The 12633-nt window shown below is 39.0% G+C and overlaps 1 protein-coding gene across 2 annotated transcripts in view; it reads right to left on the reverse strand.

Moving 5' to 3' along the window:
• The window catches only part of LOC117432295 (anoctamin-3-like), a 71405-nt gene that overhangs the window by 24524 nt on the left and 34248 nt on the right, over positions 1–12633 (reverse strand). For both annotated transcript variants that reach the window (XM_059002120.1, XM_059002121.1), the window contains 8 exons: positions 10135–10326; positions 5184–5311; positions 4395–4550; positions 3832–3932; positions 3259–3303; positions 1896–2027; positions 1393–1499; positions 867–922 (listed from right to left, as the gene is read on the reverse strand). In XM_059002120.1, the coding sequence (XP_058858103.1) occupies positions 867–922; positions 1393–1499; positions 1896–2027; positions 3259–3303; positions 3832–3932; positions 4395–4550; positions 5184–5311; positions 10135–10326 (917 nt within the window). The remainder of the gene's footprint in view (positions 1–866; positions 923–1392; positions 1500–1895; positions 2028–3258; positions 3304–3831; positions 3933–4394; positions 4551–5183; positions 5312–10134; positions 10327–12633) is intronic.

Raw genomic sequence — 12633 nt, forward strand, 5'->3', positions numbered from 1 at the left:
TATTTCTACACCACGGTTTGTGCAGCGATATGTAGGGGTAAGGAGAAGGATAATAACATATATTTTCTATCAAATTGTAACAGAGATGGCTGATAGTGGCATCAGACCAGGAAATGCAGATACGCAGTACTGTGGTTGGATGCGCTAGTGCACAGATTTATTAAATAAAGTAAAAGGTTTAAACACAAAACACTTACACAAAACAAACAGCACGACGGCCAAAATAAACAGACAAACAAGCAAACAAGTATTGTGCTGAGCTATTTCAGCATGAGTACCAATGGTTTATATCTGGTGATTTCCTCTCCTCTCTCTCCCCCATACCTCCTCGCTGTACACCCCACCCCGAGAGAGAAATTTGTGCTGCTTTTAAGCAGCTGTGCCGGGACTTGATTGGTAATTACTCAATCTGGCCCCTGCACAGTCTGCATGTGAAGTAATTGTGACTTCCCTGTGCTCACATACCAACATACATTTGAAATCACCCGTGCTACATAACCCACATTATACAAAATAACCCCAAATACACCCAGGGGCAGCAGTCACCCAGTCACAGAGATAGAAAGCACTATGCTATTACAGAATGTTACAGATAAGCATGTGTACAGTGAAGAGGGCCATTGGAAGAAAGTGTTCTGACGGATGCACTGGAAGTAAGCGAGTAACTCTTCGAGAAAATCTCTTGTCCCAGTGGAATATCTACATCAACACCAGTTTGATGCTGGTAAATAAAATCCTGGTTAATATGTAATTCCTTCTGCAAGACCAGTGCTACTGTCAGTGTTGCAGTGACATTTATGTGATCTAGTGACATTTGAAACTTTGAAACTTTTTAAACATAAAAAAGTATATATTATTATAGATACCTCATGAGGAGGAAAGGCAGCTTCATATGTCCCATTGCCAAGTAATCGGTTTATACCTGAATTGCATACAATAAAAATCACACTTTACTGATAATTTGCAAATAACAAAGCCATACAAACTTACACAGTTCTACAACACACTGGGTAAGAGGTTCTATTATTTAGACCACTCTGTAGAGGAGGCAGCAGGCTGAGAACAACTGTATTGCATATTCCTGCTTTCACTAGGCGTTTTATAAGACTCACCTGAGCTTGTTACTCGAATTCGAATTAACACCTGGAATGGGTGAAACTGCTATGCAATAGGAGTCTTATTTCCATCCCTGCATTCAAACACTTTTCAAAACTAAGATGCATCCATAATAATGCAGTGCTACAGTTGATCATATTAACTGAAAATGTGTTTATTGCAGTGCCCCTCGATATTAGAAATGCCATCACAAATGGATAAGCTACAGGTCCATCATATACTCATTCACTGCTGATTCAGACCAAGCCACGGTAACAGTTTATCAGGCCCCCTTACCCATTTTTGATTTCCCATCTTCATACTTTGTCCTCTGCAGCATGTGATGAACTATCCTACTCCTTGTAGAATTACTGAAGAAGGTTTCTTTGTTGTTGATTGTAAAACTAGGGAGAAATAACAGGCTTTATTTAAACATTACACTAATGTTAAAATGATATTGAAATACCTTTTCCTTACTTATACCCGAGTGTCTGTAGAATTATCTAACCCTGTAATGCCCAAGCATTTTTTAAATGAGAAAAACTACTGTATTTATGTAACTAGAAATAAATGTAAATAAATATTCAGTTTCTTGCACACTTTTCCACCAGGATTAATCATGTACCAATTTACTACAGCAAGTAATAAGGCAGATTTTACTATCATCACCAGTGTGATTTCTACAGACACTGCATTATTATTATTATTATTATTATTATTATTATTATTATTATTATTATTATTATGGAAACACACAAAGAGATATTTCTAAAGAGGTGACCCCTCTTGTGGTTTCGTACTGGTGCATGCGTGCTCGGCTGAAAGGCGCAGTGTAGCAGTCTGTCTCCTCCAGGTCAGGCAGGGCCTCCTTGTCAAGCTTCATAGGGTTCCTCGGCAGCCAGCTCTTCAGCTGTCTCAGGTTGCGCTGAAACCTGGAGGAGGGAACGGAGAGGCAGCATGATAAACAGCATTACCGGCGCATACTTTAATCACAATCACCGCTGCATGCTACAGGGAAAAGCAAGAGGTCCAGACAGAAAGTTGACATGATCTTGAGCTTTAGCATGTACTGTAAGTCTCAGCATTTGATAATGACATGGTACAGTATTTTGTGAGCTTTAGCGTAAATAAGGGGAGCTCCTTGTAGAATTGCATTGCTGCCATTTAAATGATTGACTTTCAAAACCAAAGCAGCGATTGGTTTGCCAAGCATGTGCACAGTACCTTCCCTCTGTCTCTGTGGCCTTACATAGAATGGGAAATTGTGGTTGGAACACAAGCACAGATGCTGACATGAAGCCGAGTGTTAGGGGGGCAAGCACTGAAGGGATGCAGTGTCCACGCAAGTCAGCAGTTGTAAAACCACACTTAGTATCCTTTCCAAACGAATGCTTTATTATTATTATTATTATTATTTATTTCTTAGCAGACGCCCTTATCCAGGGCGACTTACAATCGCAAGCAAATACAAATACATTCAAGTGTTACAATATAAGTCATACAATAAGAACAAGAAATACAATAATTCTCAAGTGTGACAAACCACAATTCAATAATACAGCAGATGATAGTGAAAGTTACATCAGGATATGATTAAGTAGTGATAGTTACATCAGGATATGATTAAGTACAAAATACTACAGATTAAACACTTGGCAGATTACAATATTCTGAGGTACAGGATTAAATGCAGTAAAATAGGGGGCAGATAAGAGCAAAATAAAGCATATTTATCGCTGAAGTCCAGCAGTGTGGAGTAGTGGTTAGGGCTATGGACTCTTGACCGGAAGGTCATGGGTTCAATCCCTGGTGAGGACACTGCTGCTGTATCCTTGAGCAAGGTACATTACCTAGATTGCTTCAGTAAAAACCCAACTGTATAAATGGGTAATTGTATGTAAAAATAATATGATATCTTGTAACAATTGTAAGTCGCCCTGGATAAGGGCGTCTGCTACGAAATAAATAATAATAATAAGTCCAATTGCAAACCTGCTTGTGAGTCACGGGAGTGAAATGTGAGGGCACAGTGGCAGCGCTATTTTATTTTTTTGTTTATGGTTTTACATCTGCTATCGAGGGGATTGTTGTGCGGAATGGTATCTGGGGTTAAAAATAAATAAATAAATAAATAAATAAAAGAAATGCAGAGCACCCACCAACCTGCCCATCGATTTGCTCTTCCAATCAGTGAAATAACATTTTTTCCTGAAAGGACAGAAGAAGTCGGTTAAGTGTATATATAAAGACCACTGAAAAGTGATATCACACAAACTGACATTATAGCAGTACACATCCCCACACTGTACGGTCGATCAGATACAAGCTGGATTTGGTGTGCAGTATATCAAATAAAAGACTTGACAAAATGTCATGTACTGCAGCGTGTTTTCATCTATCACTCAGACCCATGCTCTCATGTTCAATAAGTAATGAGATCAAAGGAAGAACAAACACAAAAAACAGCCCTGTCTACAACACGTCGTATCATTGGAATATGCTTTAAATGTTTGTATTGTACACAATATACACCAATTCCATCAATTTTGAACCAACTGTTGTCTGTAATGCTCTTCAAACAGTGGGCATTTTCCTGAAATGCATGCAAATTATTACTGTTACTGTTTCTGCATGTGATGCAGTACAATACATTGAAGTGCCATGCAGTTCTGTTAGGCTTCTCCAAGAAGGAAAATGATTGCGGAATCATCTTTGCATTTGACTAACATGTATTACCTGAATGGCATTCTGATGTTCAGCTGATCTGCATATTTACAAAGCGTGTCCCAGGGAACATGGATTTTAACAAACATGATGTCACTGTTTGTCAACGACGGCTGTGAGAAAAAAAAAAAAAAAAACACAAGGAATTAAATAACTAAGTAACTGAAGAGAGACATTTCAGGACGCTGGGGAAAGAAAAAGGATGCCATTGAAAAATAAAATTCCAATAAGCACACTCATTGTACAAAAACATTTGCATCTCGAAGTTTAAAGATGCAGCAATATTGGCAAACTATTGATGTTCTGTCAGGACTCAGGTATGGAACTGTAGCAGAGTGGAGGCTGGATGCAAACCGGCCACGACGCGCCCACACGCCCAGGAGGCGAGCGTCTTAACCACGGAAAAACAACCAGGCTCATCTGCGTTCATGCTTATAGAGCTTTTAACCACATCTCATCTCACCAACAGGGGACAATCCGTAACGGCAGTGAATCACACAACACTGCCCATTACATAACAGAGATTTTTTGGTTTCCCCCATTAAGAGGTTACTGCAATCTGAAGACTGTCTTACCTCTTTTTCCAACATCAGCCCTTCTGCTCGCAGGTTCTTCTCAAAGGTGCATCTCTTTTCCACTTGCAGGCTGGACTTCTTGTACACTAAGATGTAGTCAATGCGCTTCTTCCCATCCCTAAAGAACAGGCCTGATGGTGCAGTTGGGTTGTTATCCTAGGGAAAGAATTTGCCAGACCTATTTAAAGTTTAAATACCCTTTATTGCTACAAAATGCATTTTTTTCACAGTAGCACTGGGCTTAGCAGTGAAGCAGTTAAGAGATTCTCAATGTAAAATTACCAAGCTCCACAAATCGAAAGGGTATTTCTAACTCTCATGACCTTTGTCAGACAAATCTTCGATTGGTAACCCTGCTAGTATAAATGAAAAAGCAACATGGGGTTGAGTACGTCTCGGCTGTGTCCTTTCAATAGGAAATCTATTTTATTAAGCTCCCATTGAGCTGAAAAACTAAAGACGTGTTTCCCAAGTAGATCATCCGTGTGCTTGAAGCACAGTAGCCTGTCCCTCCTGTTGCCGATACATTTGTAAAGATAAAGAGATTAGACAACAGGGGCTCCTATCTTTATGTCACTGTAGAGACTCATTTAAGACTCACAGAAATCAGTTATATACTGTTACTCTTGTCACATTTCTAAAAGCTTAAATATATATATTTTTTCCCCACGACAATGGTTTACAAGCAAAAATTGGATTTCAGCGAGAGTTTACAGTGTTTGCTTTCTCTCTCTGTCTCCAAGGGCTACATAAAGACTTGTTTTTCATCATATTTTTCTGTCACAGTACCTCTAAGGACTCTGTGCGGCCTTCCAGTTTTGGACGGTTCAAAGTTTTTTGGATCAAGAGGGACTGATCCGTCCGGAAGTCGTAGTTTACTTGTTCCGATTCATCTATATATGCATCCTTTCCTCCATCTGGGCAGAAACAGAGATCAGAGGCTGAAGTCAATTATTATTATAATTACATATACAGATAAAGTAAATATTATGTTTCTTTTCAAAACCGCTCTTGTGAAAGTTAAATATATTGGAGGATTCCCATGATGACAGTAAGGTGTACTTCCCTTTTGATTAATGCACAAGAACATTTTTTTGGGGGGTGTGTATTGGTGGTGGGAACTTTCATAAGAGCGGTTTTGAAAATATACGCCCAACATAATGGAGGTCCCACCCTTGTAACTGCTCTGAGATCTTATAACATGCCTAAATTTAGGTCCCTGGTATATTCCTGTCTCCATACTGATGGTTTGGACTACATTATCCAGACCAGCCACCTGGCTAATAACCACCAATTTGACACCTAATAAATTACAGCTTCTGTGGAATTCCTTTCCATGTTCCAAGCAGCTTCAGTGTTTCTTATTTGCATTGCAGATCATGGTAAATATTGATGGATTGAAGCCCTTTGAGCCTCAGATGCTTGTGGCCAGTTAGTTCTGATGCCATTATCATCGTATTAAAGAACAGATTGTCATTATGTCTATGAATTGATTACGATGCAAAAACGAATAACTGTAATTACGTCTGTGCACTGGCAGATGTTCAATAATGAAGGCCATTTCAAGGTAATGATTTTTGTTTACCATGTCAAAGTAAAATGCAATATAAGTGATGTGTGCGTATGTCGGTGTCACAACTGGAGGCTGATTTATGTTAAAAAAAAATAATAATAAAAAACCCACGAAAGAAAATGTCTAGTTCTTCTGCACTACTATTCTGGAAGCACAACATCAATGTCTGAAATCCTGAATTTCAAGATTACATTTCCATGCTTGGGGACAGTAATTTAGGATTGACAAATGACTAAGCTGTTCCTAATTTAGTTTAAAAATACACAGTGGCTTCCCTTCCCTTCTTTATCGCCAGTAAAGACATACCATGCTGGTCTTCTGCAGTAATTGAAAACTTTTTCTATGCTTCTACCTTTTATGACATAAGCAATTTGCTGTGTTGAAAGTCAGGGGTCGGGGATGGGGGATCTGTACTGAGTTATTTCCATGCTAAAGTGGAAATAATGGAAGGGCTGTCTTAAGAAGGGGCTGGGCGGTATTTAAGTATGAAATATTTAAGGCACCATCCTTTGCTGTAAGTAAATGGGCATGCATGGATTTGATTCTTAATCCAGATCCCTACCGAAGTTTTTTTAGGTTCCGATTGGATGAGAGAGGGAAAGTGCAAGGTTTCTTTGTGCCTGAACCACAGTACCAAATGACTGTGTGGAGCATGAAACAGTTCTAAAACATCCCATATCCCATATTGTTTAGTCAATAACTGATCTGACAGCACAGACAACGGAAACCATTAAGAGCTACTGCAGTATTAATGTGTCTCATCACTGCTGTGCGCTCCCTCTTCTCTCTGCTAAAGCCACTCTAAGACAGTATGTGAATGGTGTGGTCAGTGTTATGATCTGAACAATGGCAGATCTAAACACCACTGCTCTTTATCTCAATATTAATCATCCAGAAGTATACATTTACAAAAAAAAAAAAAACTGATGCTAATTAAAAACAAAAAGGAACTTTAGGCTTCACAGAGATTTTCAAAATCAATCTGCCTCAAATAAAAGACATTACGGAAATTCAGCCACGTACTGTAAAAGGCCAAACTGTTAAATGTCACTGCACAATCTAATTTGTATAAGACTGGCTTTGGGGATGTGCAGAGCTGTTAGACTTACAGAGAACCAAGCATTATTAAAAAGCTAATTATAAATACAGCTTGACAAACCACAAAACATAAAGGTTGGGGGCTTGTGTACAGTAAACAAGGCATCAGTCAATTTACTACTTGAATTTAAAATCCACATTGACCAGGAGTACTCAACTCCAGACCTGCCACACCATTTCAAGTTTCATTTTTAAGGACCTCTTCAGAACAAAGACCTGGACTGAAAGTGCTAAAGTTGCCTGATCTAGAAAGTGAGATCTCCATTATAAAGAACATGCAATAGATGTGAATACCTTAAGAGCACTTACATGCACAGTGACGTCAATGATTCGGGGTATATTGGTATTCCTGGGCTTTTAGCTGCATGATTCATACAGTAGGGTTATTAAAAATGTATTGTCCACTGAATTCACACACTGAAAACTGTGCCATTACAAATGTGTTGAAATCATTTTTACCAAACTGCACTTGAAATACAGCAGCATGACTGAATTCCTTAGTTGCTGTTTTTTTTAATTTATTTGTTTTAGGACAGCTTGTATCATATGTTTAACTGCAAGGCTATAGTTCTTAATTACTGCCTGCCACCAAAATCATGTCAGTGACATGTGCTGATTTAAGTGTGAGAAAAGCCTTAAAAAATGCATGCAGATTTAGCAACGAACAAATGGGTTCAAATTATACAGGGGGCACATTGGGATTAGTTACCTGTGAAACAAGACAAAAGTTGATACCAGAAAGTTCCTACATTCCTTTTTAATATTAACTCAGTTGTATGTAAAAATAATGTCAGCAGGGCAGCAGTGTGGAGTAGTGATTAGGGCTCTGGACTCTTGACCGGAGGGTTGTGGGTTCAATCCCCAGTGGGGAACACTGCTGTTGTACCCTTGAGCAAGGTACTTTACCTAGATTGCTCCAGTAAAAACCCAACTGTATAAATGGGTAATTGTATGTAAAATAATGTGATATCTGTATAATGTGAAATAATGTATAATGTGATATCTTGTAACAATTGTAAGTCGCCCTGGATAAGGGCATCTGCTAAGAAATAAATAATAATGTGATATCTTGTAACAATTGTAAGTCGCACTGGATAAGGGCATCTGCTAAGAAATAAATAAATAATAATAATAATAATAATAGGTTACTGATGCATTTTTAACTAAACCAGACTCAGCTTTTATTCTGCAGATACATTTTCTGTATGTGCAAACTGGTTAATTAAAAACACAACAATGTGCGATTCAGATTTAAGAATGGTATGTTTTAACAGGGTTTATTAACACAAAAATAACCGTCTCTTCCTTAATCAAAAACATTACTGTGTTCATTTTAACACATGTTTGTATTGCGGTGTGAAAGTCCAGACAAGGATCTTTCATAAGCACCATTATCAGAAGTATCATGAGTCAGCTGCTCTTGAATTATTGATTGCAGAGGCCACGATTGAAAGCACGATATTCCTTTTCCCGAGGGTGGATGAGCATAGATATATACCTGCAGAATGATTTTGAGGTTCACAAAGTTAATAACTCACAGTAATCTCCTGGAGTCTCACTGACTACCTCCAGACATGTCTCAGAAAGAAATGACCACAAAAGATACATAGAATTCGTAAAGTGCCTGACCACCGCCTAAAGAGAGTTATCAGACACATGCCAGAACCACAGTACCCTATGGTCTGCTGAAAGACAAACAGTATGCAATAAAAGGCATGTTGTTTGCAATTTCCAATTGATCTTCACTGTACTCAGAAGTGGACAGGGCTAAATCTTTAAGTACTGAGATATGATTGAATCATACAGTACATGTCCCCTATCACTGGTACAAACAACCCCTTACAATTATCAGTGCCATGACAAAGTCGTCTTAATAAACATGAGGATGTGGAACAGCTCTAGCCCAAAGTTCAGATTCCAGATGCTATTATATACTTTATGTCTTTGTTACCAAATCAATGTCTGATTCCTCTCGACCACAGTGTTAGTTGTCAGCAGCTGAATACTTCCCTAGACACAGATACCTCATGCTTTGTTGAGCCACCTGATACTGCTTTGAGCACTCTGCTGCCTGACAGAATGAATATTAAACCCACCATATACTGAAAGCAGTGCATTTGGCAGCTTACACTCTAACCTTGAGCTGCTGTGACATCAGGTTGTGTGTCTATCCCGTCCTGCTCCAGCTACAACTCATTCTGTCATGGATACCTTGTTTCACAGGAGGGCATTTCCTTCTGTCTTGCTAAATAGCATCAAACCCTCCAGCTGTGCTTACAGAAGCAGAAGGGTGAGGCTGAACCATGTAAGAACATAAGAGTAAGGAGCTCTTCATCTTGTAAAGGTCGCAGCGGGGCGCATGTGCTGTGTCTGTGCAAAGGGCATGGAGCAATGCATTCACTGATCCACAGTCAAGCTGTATAAAGGAATTGTCATAGGACTGTGTTCATTCCCAAATACAATTGTCAAGTACCTCTTATGTAAGAGTTCAGGGACCAGACCGGCTAAACTGAAGCATGCAAGTTCATGCCAGCCCAAGAAGTCATTGGAATTTATGATTGTATTCATTTTAAGAAAGTCAAGTACATTAGCCGAGAGGTTTGTTTACTTGAGTTTCTTGTAGCTTTCACCATAGAATTCTCATTTAGCTTTTTGAAGTTATGAATAATTGATGGTATCAACTCAAGACATAAGGTTATAGCACAGCAGGCAAACCCTGATAACTGAACGTACAAGGAAGGAATCTTATTTATCCATAACTATAAAACGCTCAGTGGTAATACCTATAGTAATACTAAAAGACTAAACGAAACTACGACAGTAAAAGATTTTCTCTTGAAGACAGTGAGAATGACATTCTAGTTTGTCGAGGAACTTTTATATTAGTACATGTCTTATTGAGTAAACTTATTCTGGAAGGTGGTTTACAAGAGTAACCTTCTTCTAGGTATCTGTCCAATTATACAGTACATTCAGCACTACAGCCTAGTGGGTAATTAATTAGAGCACATTCTATTCTCGTTCTTTCGAGTGCTGTAATTGTAACGCTGTGATTGCTCTGGGACTGACCTCTCTCACAGGAGATGTTGACGGAGGATGGCTCGGCGCTCTTCGCCTGTGGCTGGGTCTGACTGGGCTGGTGCAGAGACAGTTTGTTCAGATTCTGGGGGTGAGTCTGGCTCTGAGGCAGGCAAGGCATGCTTCTCCTGGATGGCCTCAGTGTCTTGTCTTTAATGATTTCACTGATACTCGTGTGCATACCTGAGGAGAAGAAAAGACAAACTAACGTTAATAGCTTGACACTGACACTTGCGGCTAATGTCCGTGCCTACGCAGAGAACATTGTACATTTATGTTTGAATGAATGAATAAAGTAGAACGTGACGTTAAAGTTGTCATTATCTGTTTTTTTTTTTAAACCTGACAATTTGTTTCCTCATCACCGCACTTACAGTACGAACGCTGCCTGGGTCCATTATTATTTGTTTATTTAGCAGACGCCTTTATCCAAGGCGACTTACAGAGACTAGGGTGTGTGAACTATGCATCAGCTGCAGAGTCACTTACAATTACGTCTCACCCGAAAGACGGAGCACAAGGAGGTTAAGTGACTTGCTCAGGGTCACACAATGAGTCAGTGGCCGAGGTGGGATTTGAACCGGGGACCTCCTGGTTACAAGCCCTTTTCTTTAACCACTGGACCACACAGCCTCCAATAGTCAAAGAAATACTCAGTAATGACTGCCCTATCACTACAAATAATAAATACAATGTAATTGTCATAAATGCCAAAAATCCCTATTAAAAAAAAAGAAAAAAAAGCAAACATTCATGAAGTTATTCAACCTTATCTCCCCTGTATAAAACGCAAAGACAAAAAAAGAAATACATCTCTGGGGATTGTACCAGTATATATAGTGCCATGGATCAATGGAATAATGGAGGTTGCCTCCAGCCAGGCTGTAATATTAGCTTTGATATCTGCATCAACAGTGAGCGAAATTCAAACAGAAAATCGCATTAGCATTTTATTACTGGTACAAGTGGATCTGCTCTAGGTTCAGAGCAAAGATAAGGATTTCTCCCCTTTTTAACAGAAAGGCATTTGGTAATTATCTGAGCACACACAGAAACCCCATCAAACTGCTCATGTTTTCATTTTGTTCAAACAGTACATTATTATTATTATTATTATTTATTTCTTAGCAGACACCCTTATCTAGGGCAACTTACAATTGTTACAAGATATCACATTATTTTTTACATACAATTACATTATTTTTTATACATTATTTTTACATACAATTACCCATTTATACAGTTGGGTTTTTACTGGAGCAATCTAGGTAAAGTACCTTGCTCAAGGGTACAGCAGCAGTGTCCCCCATCTGGGATTGAACCCACAACCCTCCGGTCAAGAGTCCAGAGCCCTAACCACTACTCCACATTGCTGCCCTATACATGTATTTTGACTTGTCAGCAAAGGGGGTTTTAAATTGAAATTGTCTGCAGTCTGTTTACTGCACGAATGTATGTTTTCCTGATGCGTTTTCACAGATAAAAGGTTAATTGAGTTGGACTCAGAATATACTCTGGTTTGTCAGCTCCCAAGGTGCTACTGTATGATAGCAATATTGCATTCCAATTGTGCAGCTTGTATCAAACTTCATCACTAACTGCAAATCTGCCTTCCAGGCCCAGCATGAAAACAAGACAGACCACTCCTGAAAACAAGGTTTTCAATATACTATAAAGAAATAGTGCTGGTATGTATACTGCAATGCCAGAAGGACACTTCAGGTAAGAAATTAGTTGTGGGTGACTGAGATGAGGCTGTGGTCGCCTGCTCCCTTTATGACCTCATTACTCTCCTCACAGGAGACTGCTCCACAACAAGCAAGCTTTCAGAAATTACTGATTCTGTTTGCAATCCAGCCCGCTGTTAAGATCTGGGGTTGGCTGTAAGGCTGCGGAAATGACTCATTCTTGCTTCTCAGTCCCACCTACTTTAGCTTTACTGTAAATTTACAAGCTAGAAAACAAACCTCAAACATTTTCCACTTAACTCCCTTTTTTATAATATTGCCTCACATAAAGCATTACATTCTAAAACAATCCCACAAATAATATCTGTCTGTAATGAATGATCTAATACCCAGATACAGTCCAATATATTTTTCCCAGAAATGTCCTTATAGCCTCTCTCTCTCCAGTTGTTTATTTCACTAATAGCAGGCCAAATCCAGACTAATGCTTTATAATACCCCAGTATTAAATCCCATTCTCCCCTATCTAATCTCTTCTATCGATGATTTTTTTTTGGGGGGGGGGGGGGAACAATGATATACCCCAGCAGGCTCATTAACCTTCACAGCATCTGCACAACCAGACCAGAACAGAAATCCATGGAAAGCGGTTTATCGGGATAATCCCCATAGAAAACTATTCTAGGGATGGATTTAGCAATAATATGTGCAGTATATTATTATGTATATAAAAAAAACAGGAGTCACAATAGTCACCCATATTGAATCACCTATTTTTTCAACCATGTTTTTATGTACCTGC

Source organism: Acipenser ruthenus, chromosome 27 (genome assembly GCF_902713425.1).
Source record: "Acipenser ruthenus chromosome 27, fAciRut3.2 maternal haplotype, whole genome shotgun sequence".
Classification (NCBI taxonomy): Eukaryota; Metazoa; Chordata; class Actinopteri; order Acipenseriformes; family Acipenseridae; genus Acipenser; species Acipenser ruthenus.